The 20105-nt window shown below is 59.3% G+C and overlaps 1 protein-coding gene across 1 annotated transcript in view; it reads right to left on the bottom strand.

Annotated features, from left to right (window-relative positions):
- The window catches only part of LOC141735223 (tenascin-X-like), a 50970-nt gene that overhangs the window by 5483 nt on the left and 25382 nt on the right, over window positions 1–20105 (bottom strand). Inside the window, 19 exon segments of the mRNA XM_074567857.1 lie at window positions 855–1006; window positions 1630–1762; window positions 2498–2622; window positions 4361–4654; window positions 5275–5568; window positions 5881–6174; window positions 7221–7514; window positions 8394–8687; window positions 9515–9808; window positions 10566–10859; window positions 11649–11942; window positions 12504–12797; window positions 13660–13953; window positions 14406–14699; window positions 15468–15761; window positions 16622–16915; window positions 17348–17641; window positions 18442–18735; window positions 19443–19736. Of these exon segments, the coding sequence (XP_074423958.1) occupies window positions 855–1006; window positions 1630–1762; window positions 2498–2622; window positions 4361–4654; window positions 5275–5568; window positions 5881–6174; window positions 7221–7514; window positions 8394–8687; window positions 9515–9808; window positions 10566–10859; window positions 11649–11942; window positions 12504–12797; window positions 13660–13953; window positions 14406–14699; window positions 15468–15761; window positions 16622–16915; window positions 17348–17641; window positions 18442–18735; window positions 19443–19736 (5114 nt within the window).

Below are 20105 nucleotides of genomic sequence, written 5' to 3'. Positions count from 1 at the left end.
TGATTCCCCCTTTGCCCCCCAGTAGAACCCCCCCCAGCGCCCCCCAACACCCCCACTGCCCCCCACAGACAGCCCCCCCCCCAAGTTCCCCTGTGCCCCCCCCGACCCCCAATTTCCCCCATGGACCTCCCCAGTGCCCGCCCCCCCCCCCCCCCCCGAACACCCCAGACCCCTCCGTTGCCCCCCCATTTCCAATCGTAGAGACTTCCAGAACCCCCATTGCCCCCCAAGATCCCCAGTTCCCCCCCCCAGAAGCCCCCCAGCCTTTCCCAGTGTCCCCCAGTCCCCCCGGTGCCCTCAAGACACCCAAAACGCCCCCCCCAAGTGCTCTGTTTCACCCCATAAAACCCCCCCATAAGCCCCTATAGAAGCCCCCAGACCTCCCCGGTGCCCCCCCCCCCGAGAACATCCCAGACCCCCCATTTCCAACCAGAGAGACCCCCAGTGCCCCTAGTGACCCCCCCCATTACCCTCCATAACCGCCCCCCCCATAGAAGCCCCCCCAGCCTTCCCCAGTGCCCCTCAGTCCCCCTGTTGCCCTCAAGACCCCCCCCAATGCCCCCCACCCCCCCCACAATAAGCCCCCAGACCTCCCCGGCGCCCCCCCCCCCGCCCCGAGAACATCCCAGACCCCCCATTTCCAACCAGAGAGACCCCCAGTGCCCTTAGTGACCCCCCCATGTCCCCCATTCCTCCCCCCCCACCCCCATAGAAGCCCCCCAGCCTTCCCCGGTGCCCCTCAGTCCCCCTGTTGCCCTCAAGACCCCCCCCCAAAGCCCCCATTTCCCCCCCCCCCCGCCCCCATAAGCCCCCATAGAAGGCCCCCAGCCCCCCCCCGCCCCCCCAGTCGGTACCAGCCAGCCCCCGCCGTCGGTCTCCATGTCGCAGAAGACGCTCAGGGGTCTCCCGGGGTCCCCCCCGAGGAAGACGACGGTCTCCCGCGAAGGCCCCGGCCCGTTCAGCTGCTCCTCGGCGCAGTCCCGGGGGTGGGGGTGGGGGAGGGGGGCTGCGGGGGGGGGGGCATAGGGCATGTGGGGACCCGGGTGCCCCTCCACCCAAGGACCCAGCACCCCCCCCATCACCCAGGGGTCCGAGTGCCCCCCCCCAAAGACCCAGCGCCCCCCCCATCACCCAGGGGTCCGAGTGCCCCCCCCCAAAGACCCAGCACACCCCCCCCATCACCCAGGGGTCCGGGTGCCCCCCACCCAAGGACCCAGCACCCCCCCATCACCCAGGGGTCCGAGTGCCCCCCCCCAAAGACCCAGCGCCCCCCCCATCACCCAGGGGTCCGGGTGCCCCCCACCCAAGGACCCAGCACCCACCCCCCCACCCAGGGACCCAGGGGTCCGGGTGCCCCCCCCCAAAGACCCAGCGCCCCCCCCATCACCCAGGGGTCCGGGTGCCCCCCACCCAAGGACCCAGCACCCCCCCATCACCCAGGGGTCCGAGTGCCCCCCCCCAAAGACCCAGCGCCCCCCCCATCACCCAGGGGTCCGGGTGCCCCCCCCGCCCCGCCAAGGGCCCAGCGCACCCCCCCCCCCGTCACCCAGGGACCCAGGGGTCCGGGTGCCCCCCACCCAAGGACCCAGCACCCACCCCCCCACCCAGGGACCCAGGGGTCCGGCTCACGGGTGTCAATGGTGGCCTCCAGGGGGGTGGGGGGGGTATCCCCCCCCCGGCCCCACAGCTGCACCCCGTAGCGCCCCGATGGCTCCAGGCCCCACAGCTGATGGGACGTGGCCTCGGGGGGCAGCCGCACTGTCTGGAGGGAGGGACAGGGCGGGGGGGGGTTAGTGGGGTCCCATAAGGGATATCGGGGTCCCCCCCGGGATTACTGGGGTCCCCCAAGTGATTATTGGGGTCTCCCCGGGTGTTACTGGGGCCCCCGAGGTGGTTATTGGGGTCCCGGGGGGGGGAGTCCTGGGGTGCCCCGAGGGGGTAATGAGGGGTCCCACGAGGGATACTGGGGCACACGGGGGGATATTGGGGTCCCCCAGGTGTTATTGGGGTCCCCCAGGGGTGTTACGGGGTCGCTCCAGGGGGTATTGGGGTCCCAGGGGGGTACTGGGGTGCCCCGAGGGGGTAATTAGGGGTCCCACGAGGGATACGGGGGTCTCCGAGGGGTTATTGGGGTCCGACAAGGAATATTGGGGTCCCTGCGGGGGGGGGGGGGGTGTGTGTTGGGTGCTCTGGGGGGGGGTTATTGGGGTCCCCGGGAGGTTATTGGGGTCCCCCAAGTGATTATTGGGGTCTCCCCGGGTGTTATTGGGGTCCCCAAGGTGGTTACTGGGGTCCCAGGGGGAGTCCTGGGGTCCCACGAGGGATACTGGGGTCCCCAAGGTGTTATTGGGGTCCGACGAGGAATATCGGGGTCCCTGGGGGGGGGGAGGGGGGGTGTTGGGTGCTCTGGGGGGGGGTTATTGGGGTCCCGGGGGGGGTTATCGGGGTACCCAGAGGGGTTCTGGGGTTTCGGGGTGCTTTGGGGAGGGGTCGTTACCTGCCGGGGTCCTCCGGGGGGGCCGTAGACGAGGTCGTAGCCGTCAGGGGGGGCGCGGGGGGGTGCCCAGTGCAGCCGGGCGCTGCGGGGCCACACGGTCCCCACCCAGAGGGTCCCCGGGGCTCCTGCGCAGGGGAGGGGGACACGGCCGCTGACACCCCCAACCCCCCCGCCTCCAGCCCCCAAGGACCCACCCACTCCCTCGCTCCGCCAGTCACAGACCCCCCCATCTGAGCACCAGAATCCCCCCACAGCCCCACAGAAAACGCCATGGCCCCCCCCCCGCCATGGCCAGACCCCCTGTAGCACCCCAGGGTCCTTCACCCACAGCCCCCAGGGACACTCCCCACCAGGGAGGGGTTGGACAGTTGGACACCCCACCCAGGACCCCAAGGCCCCCTCGCTCCAACCAAGCCGCCAACCATCAACCATCAACCATCCACCCGTCCAACCGTCAACCATCCACCCGTCCAACCTTTCAACCATCAACCATCCACCCGTCCAACCATCCAGGCGTCAACCATCCACCAACCATCCACCATCCACCTGTCCAACCTTCCAACCATCCACCATCCACCTGTCCAACCATCCAACCATCCAGCCATGAACCATCCAACCATCCAGCCATGAACCATCCAACCATCCAACTCTCCAACCAACTGTCCAGCATCAACCACCCAACCATCCATCCACCCATCTATCCAACTGTACGTCCAACCACCCAACCGTCCCATTAGCCAATCATCCCCTTCATCCATAAAACCCCCTACCCAGCTTTCCAACCATCTGTCCAGCCAGCCTTTCATTCATCCATCCCTCCATCCATCCCTCCATCCACCCACTCATCCACCCACCCACCCATCCACCCACCCATCCATCCACCCACCCATCCATCCACCCACCCATCCATCCAACCACCCATCCATCCAACCACCCATCCATCCATCAATCGATCCATCCATCCATCCATTCCCCCATCCATTCACCCATCCATCCATTCGCGCATCCAACCACCCATCCAACCACCCACCCTTCCATCGATCAATCCATCCAACCCCCCATCCATCCATCCATCCATCCAACCCCCCATCCATCCACCCATCCATCCACCCATCCATCCCCCCAGTTACCGTATGTCCATTCCCCCCCACCCATCGCCCACGCTGCAGCTCCTCCAGACATTGCGCACCCAGCCATGTGTCCTTCCATCTGCCCACACATTCTCTGCCCATGACTCCATCAGTCTTCCATCCATCCATCCATCCATCCATCCACCCACCCACCCTCCATCGCCCATCCGTCTGTCCATCCACCCGTTCAACCAGCTCCTAACCATCCACCCATCCATCCATCCGTTGTCCACCCCCCATCAGTCTGTCCCTCCATCCCTCCAACCTTCACGCTCCTGTCCCTCCCCCGATCGCACACTTGGTGCCAAGAATTTGGTCCCCATTTCCCACCATTCCATGGATCCATCCAGTCGAGGATCCACACAGTCATCCCGTCATGCAAACAGCCCAAACATCAAAGAAGCAACTTCCTTCCATCCATCCTTCCTTCCATCCATCCTTCCTTCCTTCCATCCATCCATCCATCCTTCCTTCCATCCATCCTTCCTTCCATCCATCCTTCCTTCCATCCATCCATCCATCCTTCCATCCATCCATCCTTCCATCCATCCATCCTTCCATCCACCCAACCCTGCCGCACCCAACCCATCAGCCCCACTCGTCTCCGCACCCAAGAGATGTTCCCAGTTCCCACAAGACCCAAAGGACCAGGACAGGCCTTGTCCAAACTCTTGCCACCACCCCAAAACCAGCACTCAAAGGGGACACAGCAATGGTCCACAGCCCCCCTCACCTGTGACGGCGTCGGTGGAGATGGGGCCCACACGTTTCTGGCCCCACACCCCGTACAGGTTGAACTTGTAGCGCCGGGACGGTGACAGCCCAGGCACGGTCACCCTGCGCGAACCACCCTCCACGGGCAGCACCTGGGGCTGCCCTTGGGCATCCCTGTACTGCACCGTGAAGGAGTCAAAGGTGCCCTCGGGGACGCTCCACTCCAGCTCCACCGACTCGGGGGTGACATGAGGGGCCGTCAGCTCGCCCAGGCGGGGCTGGGACAGCGGCTTCTCCTTTTGTGGAGCTGGGGCTGCAACAGAGAGGACACAATGCAGAGCATCAACATCAACCCACTCATTCGCTCAACAACCAACCAACCATTCCTCTAACCACCCATCCGTCAATCCGTGTCACCATCCCTCCCTCCTCCATCCCTCTTTCCAATTGTGTCTCTCTCCATCCATCCATCCATCCATGTGTCCATTCAACCAACCAATAAACTAGCCATCCATCAATATCCCCCAATCCCTTCAAACTTCCATGCTCCCATCCACCCCTCCATCCACCCGACCTTCTGCTGATTAATCCTTCCATCCACCCGACCTTCCATCTGTCCATCTGCCCATCCAACCTTCCATCCGCCCATCCAACCTTCTTTCTATCCATCCACCTGTCCATCCATCCATCCATCCACCCTTTCATCCATCCATCCATCCATCCATCAAACCCTCTTCCATCCCTCTTCAACCTTCAACCTCTCCCTCCATCCCTCCAACTTTGCCCGCTCCATCCAACCCCCAGTCAGCGCCCCAGAGATGTTCCCATTTTCCACCAGGCCCAAGGGACCGGGCCGGGCCTGGTCCCAGCTCCTGCCACACTCCAAACGCAGTGCCCAAAGGGGACATGGACCAACCCAGCACACGTCCTCACCTGTAATGGTGTCAAGCAAGATGGGACCCAGCCGTTTCTGCCCCAACACCCCGTACAGGTAGAAATTGTAGCGGTGGGACGGTGACAGCCCAGGCACGGTCACCGTGTGGGACTCTCCATCCACGAGCAGCGACTCGGGCTGCCCTTGGGCATCCCTGTACTGCACCGAGAAGGAGTCAAAGGTGCCCTCGGGGACGCTCCACTCCAGCTGGATGGAATCAGAGGTGATGTGGGAGGCTGTGAGGTTGCCCAGGCGGGGCTGGGTTGGTGGCTTCTCTTCCGGTGGCACCGGGGCTGCAACGGAGAGAGATGCAGGAGGTAAATATCCCGCCATCCGTCAAAAAGTACTCCTCCCTCCGATTCTCCGTCCTTCTTTCACGCAGTCCCATATCCAACTGTGAATCCGGGCATCCATGAAGCCATCCAATCCCTCCCTCCATCCCTCCACCCTTCCATGCCCCCATCCCCCCGACCCAGTGAGCACCCAAGAGATGTTCCTACTGCCAAAAAGGCGAAACACACCCAGGGCAGATCCTGTCCCATCTCCCGCCCCACATCAAACCCAGTTCCGAAGGGGACACAGCAATGGTCCACAGCCCCCCTCACCTGTGACGGCATCGGTGGAGATGGGGCCCACACGTTTCCGACCCCACACCCCGTACAGGTTGAACTTGTAGCGCCGGGACGGTGACAGCCCAGGCACGGTCACCCTGCGCGAACCACCCTCCACGGGCAGCACCTGGGGCTGCCCTTGGCCATCCTTGTACTGCACCGTGAAGGAGTCAAAGGTGCCCTCGGGGACGCTCCACTCCAGCTCCACGGACTCGGGGGTCACCTGGGAGGCCGTCAGCTCGCCCAGGATCGGCTGCGATGGTGGTTCCTCCTCTGGCTCAGCTGCAGCTGACGCAGAGTCGGCACAATTGAGGGCATGAACCATTCATCCATCCATCCCTCCCTCCCTCCCTCCATCTGATCATCTACTCAGCAACCAGTACAACCAACCATCCCAACACACAACCATCTTTCTGGATCTTTCTCCATGCACACTCATAGGCCTCCATCCCTCCTATCACCCATTTTCATGGACATCCTTCCACCCGTCAGGACGGGAACTCAGCCAGTGACCATTAACTGTGCCCGTTCTTACCCCACCACTCTCTCCACTTATCCCTCGCCTTCTTATCCATCCATTCATCCCTCCACCAATCCCTCCACCCTGCCATGTGACCCTCTCTCCATCCATTCACCTTCCCATAAGTTTCCTCGACATCTGGCCAAAAATCCAATCATCCATCCATCTCTCCACCCACCCACGTCTGTCTCCATCCATCCATGCATCCATCTCTCCACCCACCCACGTCTGTCTCCATCCATCCATGCATCCATCTCTCCACCCACCCACGTCTGTCTCCATCCATCCATCCATCCATCCATCCTCCCACCCACGTCTGTCTCCATCCATCCTCCCACCCATCCATCCATCCATCCTCCCACCCACCCAACGCTGTCTCCATCCATCCACATCTCCATCCATTCAACCAATAAACCAAGGAGCTGCCCAGCCATTTATCCACTGCTACATAGGTTCATCCATCCAACCATCCATCCATCCGGTCAAGCAACCAAAAATCATCCTATCCAAGCTCATGCACACTCCACCATCCATCTATACGCCATCCATCCATCCATCCATCCATCCATCCACCCATCCATCCATCCATCCACCCATCCACCCATCCATCCATCCATCCATCCATCCATCCATCCATCCAAACAAGCAACCAAGGAGCCATTTATCCATTTATCGTATACCCATACGTTACTCCATCCACCCAGGCACCCATCCATCCTCTCACCCCTCCATTCAGCCATCCAAAAATGGCCCTGACCAAGATCCTGCCACAACCCGAACCCATGCTCCCAACGGTGACCACAGCCCCCCTCACCTGTGACGGCGTCGGTGGAGATGGGGCCCACACGTTTCCGACCCCACACCCCGTACAGGTTGAACTTGTAGCGCCGCGATGGTGACAGCCCAGGCACGGTCACCCTGCGCGAACCACCCTCCACGGGCAGCACCTGGGGCTGCCCTTGGCCATCCTTGTACTGCACCGTGAAGGAGTCAAAGGTGCCCTCGGGGACGCTCCACTCCAGCTCCACCGACTCGGGGGACACCTGGGAGGCCGTCAGCTCACCCAGGATGGGCTGCGATGGTGGTTCCTCCTCTGGCTCGGCTGCAGCTGACACAGAGAGAGGACACAATGCAGGGCATGAACATCAATCCATCCATCCATCCATCCATCCATCCATCCCTCCATCCCTCCATCCATCCATCCACTTCTTCATGCACCACATTCATCCTCGAGTCCTTGAATCAACCCAAACATCCATTCATCTACCCATCCAGCCACCCACATCTCCACCCATCCATGCAGGCATCTATGCATTGCTCCATACATACATCCCTGTCTCCATCCGTCTATCCACATCTCCATCCATCCACCCACCCACATCTGTCTCCATACATCCATCCATCCATCCATCCATGGATGTCTCCATCCATCCAAGTCTCCATCCATTCAACCAATGAACCAAGGAGCTGCCCAGCCAATTATCCAATGCTACATACGTTCATCCACCCAGACATCCGTCCATCCGTCGATCCATCAGTCTAGTCTTCCACCCATTCAATTGAAGCAGGGCATAAACATCCCATGTGTCCATCCATCCATCTGTCTCTCCATCTTTCCATCCATCCAATCTCCTGAGTCCATGCACCAGTCCTGGAGTCCACACCTCCATTCAACCATCCAATCAATCAGAAGCTCCTTTATGCCTTCAGTCAAGTCGTCCAACCACTTTTCTCACCATCCATTCACCCAGCCGTGTGTCCACACCATCATCCAAGCACACACCCAGTCCAAAACCACGCACAGTCATCCATCCATCCATCCATCCATCCATCCATCAGCCATCCATCTATCCTCCATCCATCCCTCCCTCCCTTCAATCCTGAATGCTCCCATTCCTCCAACACAGTCAGCACCCAAGAGATCTTCCCAGTTCCCACCATACCCAGGCACCAAAGGGGCACAGCAATGGTCCACAGCCCCCCTCACCTGTGACGGCGTCGGTGGAGATGGGGCCCACACGTTTCCGACCCCACACCCCGTACAGGTTGAACTTGTAGCGCCGGGACGGTGACAGCCCAGGCACGGTCACCCTGCGCGAACCACCCTCCACGGGCAGCACCTGGGGCTGCCCTTGGCCATCCTTGTACTGCACCGTGAAGGAGTCAAAGGTGCCCTCGGGGACGCTCCACTCCAGCTCCACGGACTCGGGGGTCACCTGGGAGGCCGTCAGCTCGCCCAGGATCGGCTGCGATGGTGGTTCCTCCTCTGGCTCGGCCGCAGCTGACACAGAGAGGACACAATGCAGGGCAGGAACATCCATCCATCCATCCATCCATCCATCCATCCATCCATCCATCCATCCATCCATCCATCCATCCCTCCCTCCCTCCATCCTTCTGATCATCCACTCAGCAACCAGTATAACCAACCATCCCAACACACAACCATCTTTCCGGATCTTTCTCCATGGACACTCATGGGCCTCCATCCCTCCTATCACCCATTTTCATGGACATCCTTCCATCCATCAGGATGGGAACTCAGCCAGACGACCATTAACTGTGCCCGTTCTTACCCCACCACTCTCTCCACTTATCCCTCGCCTTCTTATCCATCCATTCATCCCTCCACCAATCCCTCCACCCTGCCATGTGACCCTCTCTCCATCCATTCACCTTCCCATAAGTTTCCTCGACATCTGGCCAAAAATCCAATCATCCATCCATCTCTCCACCCACCCACGTCTGTCTCCATCCATCCACCCGTCCATCCATCCATCCACCCACCCTCCCACCCACCCAACGCTGTCTCCATCCATCCACATCTCCATCCATTCAACCAATAAGCCAAGGAGCTGCCCATCCATTTATCCAATGCTACATAGGTTCATCCATCCATCCATCCATCCGTCCATCCGTCCATCCGTCCATCCAAACAAGCAACCAAGGAGCCATTTATCCATTTATCGTATACCCATACGTTACTCCATCCACCCAGGCACCCATCCATCCTCTCACCCCTCCATTCAACCATCCAAAAATGGCCCTGACCAAGATCCTGCCACATCCCGAACCCATGCTCCCAACGGTGACCACAGCCCCCCTCACCTGTGACGGCGTCGGTGGAGATGGGGCCCACACGTTTCCGACCCCACACCCCGTACAGGTTGAACTTGTAGCGCCGGGACGGTGACAGCCCAGGCACGGTCACCCTGCGCGAACCACCCTCCACGGGCAGCACCTGGGGCTGCCCTTGGCCATCCTTGTACTGCACCGTGAAGGAGTCAAAGGTGCCCTCGCGGACGCTCCACTCCAGCTCCACCGACTCAGGGGTCACCTGGGAGGCCGTCAGCTCGCCCAGGATCGGCTGCGATGGTGGTTCCTCCTCTGGCTCGGCTGCAGCTGACACAGAGAGAGGACACAATGCAGGGCATGAACATCCATCCATCCATCCATCCCTCCCTCCCTCCCTCAATCTGATCATCCACTCAGCAACCAGTATAACCAACCATCCCAACACACAACCATCTTTCTGGATCTTTCTCCATGCACACTCATAGGCCTCCATCCCTCCTATCACCCATTTTCATGGACATCCTTCCACCCGTCAGGACGGGAACTCAGCCAGTGACCATTAACTGTGCCCGTTCTTACCCCACCACTCTCTCCACTTATCCCTCGCCTTCTTATCCATCCATTCATCCCTCCACCAACCCCTCCACCCTGCCATGTGACCATCTCTCCATCCATTCACCTTCCCATAAGTTTCCTCTACATCTGGCCAAAAATCCAATCATCCATCCATCTCTCCACCCACCCACGTCTGTCTCCATCCATCCATGCATCCATCTCTCCACCCACCCACATCTGTCTCCATCCATCCTCCCACCCATCCATCCATCCATCCTCCCACCCACCCAACGCTGTCTCCATCCATCCACATCTCCATCCATTCAACCAATAAACCAAGGAGCTGCCCATCCATTTATCCAATGCTACATAGGTTCATCCATCCATCCATCCATCCATCCACTCATCCATCCGGTCAAGCAACCAAAAATCGTCCTATCCAAGCTCATGCACACTCAAGAGATCTTCCCAGTTCCCACCATACCCAGGCACCAAAGGGGACACAGCAATGCTCCACAGCCCCCCTCACCTGTGACGGCGTCGGTGGAGATGGGGCCCACACGTTTCCGACCCCACACCCCGTACAGGTTGAACTTGTAGCGCCGGGACGGTGACAGCCCAGGCACGGTCACCCTGCGCGAACCACCCTCCACGGGCAGCACCTGGGGCTGCCCTTGGCCATCCTTGTACTGCACCGTGAAGGAGTCAAAGGTGCCCTCGGGGACGCTCCACTCCAGCTCCACGGACTCGGGGGTCACCTGGGAGGCCGTCAGCTCGCCCAGGATCGGCTGCGATGGTGGTTCCTCCTCTGGCTCGGCCGCAGCTGACACAGAGAGAGGACACAATGCAGGGCAGGAACATCCATCCATCCATCCATCCATCCCTCCCTCCCTCCATCCATCTGATCATCCACTCAGCAACCAGTATAACCAACCATCCCAACACACAACCATCTTTCCGGATCTTTCTCCATGCACACTCATAGGCCTCCATCCCTCCTATCACCCATTTTCATGGACATCCTTCCACCCGTCAGGACGGGAACTCAGCCAGACGACCATTAACTGTGCCCGTTCTTACCCCACCACTCTCTCCACTTATCCCTCGCCTTCTTATCCATCCATTCATCCCTCCACCAATCCCTCCACCCTGCCATGTGACCCTCTCTCCATCCATTCACCTTCCCATAAGTTTCCTCGACATCTGGCCAAAAATCCAATCATCCATCCATCTCTCCACCCACCCACGTCTGTCTCCATCCATCCACCCGTCCATCCATCCATCCACCCACCCTCCCACCCACCCAACGCTGTCTCCATCCATCCACATCTCCATCCATTCAACCAATAAACCAAGGAGCTGCCCATCCATTTATCCAATGCTACGTAGGTTCATCCATCCATCCATCCATCCGTCCATCCATCCATCCGTCCATCCAAACAAGCAACCAAGGAGCCATTTATCCATTTATCGTATACCCATACGTTACTCCATCCACCCAGGCACCCATCCATCCTCTCACCCCTCCATTCAACCATCCAAAAATGGCCCTGACCAAGATCCTGCCACATCCCTAACCCATGCTCCCAACGGTGACCACAGCCCCCCTCACCTGTGACGGCGTCGGTGGAGATGGGGCCCACACGTTTCCGACCCCACACCCCGTACAGGTTGAACTTGTAGCGCCGGGACGGTGACAGCCCAGGCACGGTCACCCTGCGCGAACCACCCTCCACGGGCAGCACCTGGGGCTGCCCTTGGCCATCCTTGTACTGCACCGTGAAGGAGTCAAAGGTGCCCTCGGGGACGCTCCACTCCAGCTCCACGGACTCGGGGGTCACCTGGGAGGCCGTCAGCTCGCCCAGGATCGGCTGCGATGGTGGTTCCTCCTCTGGCTCGGCCGCAGCTGACACAGAGAGAGGACACAATGCAGGGCATGAACATCCATCCCTCCATCCATCCACCCATCCATCCATTTCTTCACGCACCACATTCATCCTCGAGTCCTTGAATCAACCCAGACATCCATTCATCTACCCATCCAGCCACCCACATCTCCACCCATCCATGCAGGCATCTATGCATTGCTCCATACATACATCCCTGTCTCCATCCCTCTATCCACATCTCCATCCATCCATCCATCCATCCACCAAGCCACTCACGTCGGTCTCCATCCATCCAGCCAGCCAGCCAGCCACCCACATCTGTCTCCACACATCCACATCTCCATCCACTCAACCAATGAACCAAGGAGCTACGCATCCATTTATCCACTGCTACATAGGTTCATCCACCCATCCATTCATCATCCATCCATCCATCCCTCCCTCCCTCTCTCCCTCCCTCCCTCCAATCTCACATGCTCCCATTCCCCCAACACAGCCAGCACCCAAGACATGTTCCCAGTTCCCACCATACCCAGGCACCAAAGGGGACACAGCAATGGTCCACAGTCCCCCCTCACCTGTGACGGCGTCGGTGGAGATGGGGCCCACACGTTTCCGACCCCACACCCCGTACAGGTTGAACTTGTAGCGCCGGGACGGTGACAGCCCAGGCACGGTCACCCTGCGCGAACCACCCTCCACGGGCAGCACCTGGGGCTGCCCTTGGGCATCCTTGTACTGCACCGTGAAGGAGTCAAAGGTGCCCTCGCGGACGCTCCACTCCAGCTCCACCGACTCGGGGGTCACCTGGGAGGCCGTCAGCTCGCCCAGGATCGGCTGCGATGGTGGTTCCTCCTCTGGCTCGGCTGCAGCTGACACAGAGAGAGGACACAATGCAGGGCATGAACATCCATCCATCCATCCATCCCTCCCTCCCTCCCTCCATCTGATCATCCACTCAGCAACCAGTATAACCAACCATCCCAACACACAACCATCTTTCTGGATCTTTCTCCATGCACACTCATGGGCCTCCATCCCTCCTATCACCCATTTTCATGGACATCCTTCCACCCGTCAGGACGGGAACTCAGCCAGACGACCATTAACTGTGCCCGTTCTTACCCCACCACTCTCTCCACTTATCCCTCGCCTTCTTATCCATCCATTCATCCCTCCACCAATCCCTCCACCCTGCCATGTGACCCTCTCTCCATCCATTCACCTTCCCATAAGTTTCCTCGACATCTGGCCAAAAATCCAATCATCCATCCACCTCTCCACCCACCCACGTCTGTCTCCATCCATCCATCCATCCATCCTCCCACCCACCCAACGCTGTCTCCATCCATCCACATCTCCATCCATTCAACCAATAAACCAGGGAGCTGCCCGGCCATTTATCCACTGCTACATAGGTTCATCCATCCATCCATCCATCCATCCGGTCAAGCAACCAAAAATCATCCTATCCAAGCTCATGCACACTCCACCATCCATCTATACGCCATCCATCCATCCATCCATCCACCCATCCATCCATCCATCCATCCATCCATCCATCCAAACAAGCAACCAAGGAGCCATTTATCCATTTATCGTATACCCATACGTTACTCCATCCACCCAGGCACCCATCCATCCTCTCACCCCTCCATTCAACCATCCAAAAATGACCAAGATCCTGCCACATCCCCAATCCATGCTCCCAACGGTGACCACAGCCCCCCTCACCTGTGACGGCGTCGGTGGAGATGGGGCCCACACGTTTCCGACCCCACACCCCGTACAGGTTGAACTTGTAGCGCCGGGACGGTGACAGCCCAGGCACGGTCACCCTGCGCGAACCACCCTCCACGGGCAGCACCTGGGGCTGCCCTTGGCCATCCTTGTACTGCACCGTGAAGGAGTCAAAGGTGCCCTCGGGGACGCTCCACTCCAGCTCCACCGACTCGGGGGACACCTGGGAGGCCGTCAGCTCGCCCAGGATCGGCTGCGATGGTGGTTCCTCCTCTGGCTCGGCCGCAGCTGACACAGAGAGAGGACACAATGCAGGGCAGGAATATCCATCCATCCCTCCCTCCCGCCCTCCCTCCCTCCCTCCATCCATCCATCCACTTATTCATGCACCACATTCATACTCGAGTCCTGAATCAAACCAAACATCCAGCCACCCACATCTCCACCCATCCATGCAGGCATCTATGCATTGCTCCATACATACATCCCTGTCTCCATCTGACTATGCACATCTCCATCCATGCATCCATCCATCCACCAACCCACCCACGTCTGTCTCCATCCATCCATCCATCCATCCATGGATGTCTCCATCCATCCGTCCATCCATCCCTCCCTCCCTCCCTCCAATCTCGCATGCTCCCATTCCTCCAACACAGTCAGCACCCAAGACATATTCCCAGTTCCCACCATACCCAGCGTCACAAGGGGACACAGCAATGGTCCACAGCCCCCCTCACCTGTGACGGCGTCGGTGGAGATGGGGCCCACACGTTTCCGACCCCACACCCCGTACAGGTTGAACTTGTAGCGCCGGGACGGTGACAGCCCAGGCACGGTCACCCTGCGCGAACCACCCTCCACGGGCAGCACCTGGGGCTGCCCTTGGCCATCCTTGTACTGCACCGTGAAGGAGTCAAAGGTGCCCTCGGGGACGCTCCACTCCAGCTCCACGGACTCGGGGGTCACCTGGGAGGCCGTCAGCTCGCCCAGGATGGGCTGCGATGGTGGTTCCTCCTCTGGCTCGGCCGCAGCTGACACAGAGAGGACACAATGCAGGGCAGGAACATCCATCCATCCATCCATCCATCCATCCATCCATCCATACATCCCTCCCTCCCTCCCTCAATCTGATCATCCACTCAGCAACCAGTATAACCAACCATCCCAACACACAACCATCTTTCTGGATCTTTCTCCATGCACACTCATGGGCCTCCATCCCTCCTATCACCCATTTTCATGGACATCCTTCCACCCGTCAGGACGGGAACTCAGCCAGACGACCATTAACTGTGCCCGTTCTTACCCCACCACTCTCTCCACTTATCCCTCGCCTTCTTATCCATCCATTCATCCCTCCACCAATCCCTCCACCCTGCCATGTGACCCTCTCTCCATCCATTCACCTTCCCATTAGTTTCCTCTACATCTGGCCAAAAATCCAATCATCCATCCATCTCTCCACCCACCCACGTCTGTCTCCATCCATCCATGCATCCATCTCTCCACCCACCCACATCTGTCTCCATCCATCCTCCCACCCATCCATCCATCCATCCTCCCACCCACCCAACGCTGTCTCCATCCATACACATCTCCATCCATTCAACCAATAAACCAAGGAGCTGCCCAGCCATTTATCCAATGCTACATAGGTTCATCCATCCATCCAGCCATCCATCCGGTCAAGCAACCAAAAATCGTCCTATCCAAGCTCATGCACACTCAAGAGATCTTCCCAGTTCCCACCATACCCAGGCACCAAAGGGGACACAGCAATGCTCCACAGCCCCCCTCACCTGTGACGGCGTCGGTGGAGATGGGGCCCACACGTTTCCGACCCCACACCCCGTACAGGTTGAACTTGTAGCGCCGGGACGGTGACAGCCCAGGCACGGTCACCCTGCGCGAACCACCCTCCACGGGCAGCACCTGGGGCTGCCCTTGGCCATCCTTGTACTGCACCGTGAAGGAGTCAAAGGTGCCCTCGGGGACGCTCCACTCCAGCTCCACGGACTCGGGGGTCACCTGGGAGGCCGTCAGCTCGCCCAGGATCGGCTGCGATGGTGGTTCCTCCTCTGGCTCGGCCGCAGCTGACACAGAGAGAGGACACAATGCAGGGCAGGAACATCCATCCATCCATCCATCCCTCCCTCCCTCCCTCCATCTGATCATCCACTCAGCAACCAGTATAACCAACCATCCCAACACACAACCATCTTTCCGGATCTTTCTCCATGCACACTCATAGGCCTCCATCCCTCCTATCACCCATTTTCATGGACATCCTTCCACCCGTCAGGACGGGAACTCAGCCAGACGACCATTAACTGTGCCCGTTCTTACCCCATCACTCTCTCCACTTATCCCTCGCCTTCTTATCCATCCATTCATCCCTCCACCAATCCCTCCACCCTGCCATGTGACCCTCTCTCCATCCATTCACCTTCCCATAAGTTTCCTCGACATCTGGCCAAAAATCCAATCATCCATCCACCTCTCCACCCACCCACGTCTGTCTCCATCCATCCATCCATCCATCCTCCCACCCACCCAACGCTGTCTCCATCCATCCACATCTCCATCCATTCAACCAATAAACCAAGGAGCTGCCCGGCCATTTATCCACTGCTACATAGGTTCATCCATCCAACCATCCATCCATCCGGTCAAGCAACCAAAAATCATCCTATCCAAGCTCATGCACACTCCACCATCCATCTATACGCCATCCATCCATCCATCCATCCACCCATCCATCCATCCATCCATCCATCCAAACAAGCAACCAAGGAGCCATTTATCCATTTATCGTATACCCATACGTTACTCCATCCACCCAGGCACCCATCCATCCTCTCACCCCTCCATTCAGCCATCCAAAAATGGCCCTGACCAAGATCCTGCCACAACCCGAACCCATGCTCCCAACGGTGACCACAGCCCCCCTCACCTGTGACGGCGTCGGTGGAGATGGGGCCCACACGTTTCCGACCCCACACCCCGTACAGGTTGAACTTGTAGCGCCGGGACGGTGACAGCCCAGGCACAGTCACCCTGCGCGAACCACCCTCCACGGGCAGCACCTGGGGCTGCCCTTGGCCATCCTTGTACTGCACCGTGAAGGAGTCAAAGGTGCCCTCGCGGACGCTCCACTCCAGCTCCACGGACTCGGGGGTCACCTGGGAGGCCGTCAGCTCGCCCAGGATCGGCTGCGATGGTGGTTCCTCCTCTGGCTCGGCCGCAGCTGACACAGAGAGAGGACACAATGCAGGGCAGGAACATCCATCCATTCCTCCCTCCCTCCCTCCCTCCATCCACCCACTTATTCATGCACCACATTCATACTCGAGTCCTGAATCAAACCAAACATCCAGCCACCCACATCTCCACCCATCCATGCAGGCATCTATGCACTGCTCCATACATACATCCCTGTCTCCATCTGACTATGCACATCTCCATCCATCCATCCACCAACCCACCCACGTCTGTCTCCATCCATCCATCCATCCATCCATGGATGTCTCCATCCATCCGTCCATCCATCCCTCCCTCCCTCCCTCCAATCTCGCATGCTCCCATTCCTCCAATACAGTCAGCACCCAAGACATGTTCCCAGTTCCCACCATACCCAGGCACCAAAGGGGACACAGCAATGGTCCACAGCCCCCCTCACCTGTGACGGCGTCAGTGGAGATGGGGCCCACACGTTTCCGACCCCACACCCCGTACAGGTTGAACTTGTAGCTCCGCGACGGTGACAGCCCAGGCACGGTCACCCTGCGCGAACCACCCTCCACGGGCAGCACCTGGGGCTGCCCTTGGCCATCCTTGTACTGCACCGTGAAGGAGTCAAAGGTGCCCTCGCGGACGCTCCACTCCAGCTCCACGGACTCGGGGGTCACCTGGGAGGCCGTCAGCTCGCCCAGGATCGGCTGCGATGGTGGTTCCTCCTTTGGCGGGGACGGGGCTGCAACAGGGAAGGCACAATGCAGGGCACTCTGGGGACAGACCACCATCCACCCATCCATCCGCCCATCTAATCACCCACCCATCCCACAACTCACCCAACCAGACACGCTTCCATCCATTCCCCATTCCTCCAGCCCCTTGCCCACCCATACGCTCATCCAGCCAACTGCCCCTTTGCCCGGCAGTTCAGGCTCCCAGCCTGACAGAAAGCTGCCCTTCCAGCCATCCAACCATCCACGTGTCTTCCCACCCACCCAGGTCTCCTTCCATCCCATCACCCACCCTCTTTCAATGACTCTTCCCCTTCACATCAGTTCATGGAGCCATGAACCCAACTATCCAAGCAGGCAACCAGCCCTCCCTTCATTCAGCAAACAGTCTGGTTATCCCTCTGACCACCCACGCTTCCACCCACACGTCTCTCCCTCCATTCACCTACCCAGCCATCAGTCAGTCCAACCAATCAGTTTTCCAGCCAACCAACCAAACAACCAACCAACCATCCATCCCTCCCTCCCCTCTATCCATCCATCCATCCACCCACTCACCCATCCAATCCCAAGCATCCATCCACCTACCCACCGTCCAACCAACCACCTCTACACTCCTCCACTCACCCACCCTTCCATACAAACAGCCCTCCATCCCTCTGACCTTGCATGCACCCGTGCCACCCCCCAAATCAAGGGTCAGATGCTCCCCCCATGTCCCTCAAGGTCACAGGACCTGCCAAGGCTCCCCCACGCTCCAAACCCAGCGCCCAAAGGGGACAGGGATGGGACCTGCAGATGCCCTCACCTGTGACGGCGTCGGTGGAGATGGGGCCCACACGTTTCCGACCCCACACCCCGTACAGGTTGAACTTGTAGCGCCGCGACGGTGACAGCCCAGGCACGGTCACCCTGCGCGAACCACCCTCCACGGGCAGCACCTGGGGCTGCCCTTGGCCATCCTTGTACTGCACCGTGAAGGAGTCAAAGGTGCCCTCGGGGACGCTCCACTCCAGCTCCACGGACTCGGGGGTCACCTGGGAGGCCGTCAGCTCGCCCAGGATCGGCTGCGATGGTGGTTCCTCCTCTGGCTCGGCCGCAGCTGACACAGAGAGGACACAATGCAGGGCAGGAACATCCATCCATCCATCCATCCATCCATCCATCCATCCATCCATCCATCCATCCATCTGATCATCTACTCAGCAACCAGTACAACCAACCATCCCAACACACAACCATCTTTCTGGATCTTTCTCCATGCACACTCATGGGCCTCCATCCCTCCTATCACCCATTTTCATGGACATCCTTCCACCCGTCAGGACGGGAACTCAGCCAGACGACCATTAACTGTGCCCGTTCTTACCCCACCACTCTCTCCACTTATCCCTCGCCTTCTTATCCATCCATTCATCCCTCCACCAATCGCTCCACCCTTTCATGTCACCATCTCTCCATCCATTCACCTTCCCATTAGTTTCCTCGACATCTGGCCAAGAATCCAATCATCCATCCGCCCAACCCCACATCCAGTCAACCATGCAGTTATTCATCCAGCCCTCCCTCCAGCTCCCCATCTAACAATCCTTCTGCCCATCCATTCAAAAAACTAATCAACCACCCATCAGACACACATTCATCCATCCTTGTACCTGCCCATCCAGCCACCATTCCCTCCTCCTTGCTCCCATCCCTCCTTCCATCCAACACTCAGCACCCAAGAGATGTCCCAGGTGAACACGCTCGTGCCACACGCCAAACCCAGCACCCAAAGGGGACAGGGATGGAGTCCACAGCCCCCCTCACCTGTGACGGCATCGGTGGAGATGGGGCCCACACGTTTCCGACCCCACACCCCGTACAGGTTGAACTTGTAGCGCCGGGACGGTGACAGCCCAGGCACGGTCACCCTGCGCGAACCACCCTCCACGGGCAGCACCTGGGGCTGCCCTTGGCCATCCTTGTACTGCACCGTGAAGGAGTCAAAGGTGCCCTCGCGGACGCTCCACTCCAGCTCCACCGACTCGGGGGTCACCCGGGAGGCCGTCAGCTCGCCCAGGATCGGCTGCGATGGTGGTTCCTCCTCTGGCTCGGCCGCAGCTGACACAGAGAGGACACAATGCAGGGCAGGAACATCCATCCATCCATCCCTCCCTCCTTCCATCAATCCATCCATCCATCCATCCCTCCCTCCCTCCCTCCATCTGATCATCCACTCAGCAACCAGTACAACCAACCATCCCAACACACAACCATCTTTCCGGATCTTTCTCCATGCACACTCATGGGCCTCCATCCCTCCTATCACCCATTTTCATGGACATCCTTCCATCCGTCAGGACGGGAACTCAGCCAGACGACCATTAACTGTGCCCGTTCTTACCCCACCACTCTCTCCACTTATCCCTCGCCTTCTTATCCATCCATTCATCCCTCCACCAATCCCTCCACCCTGCCATGTGACCCTCT

The sequence above is a fragment of the Larus michahellis genome, chromosome 29 (assembly GCF_964199755.1).
Source record: "Larus michahellis chromosome 29, bLarMic1.1, whole genome shotgun sequence".
Classification (NCBI taxonomy): domain Eukaryota; kingdom Metazoa; phylum Chordata; class Aves; order Charadriiformes; family Laridae; genus Larus; species Larus michahellis.
This window is presented reverse-complemented; position numbering and strand designations above follow the sequence as displayed.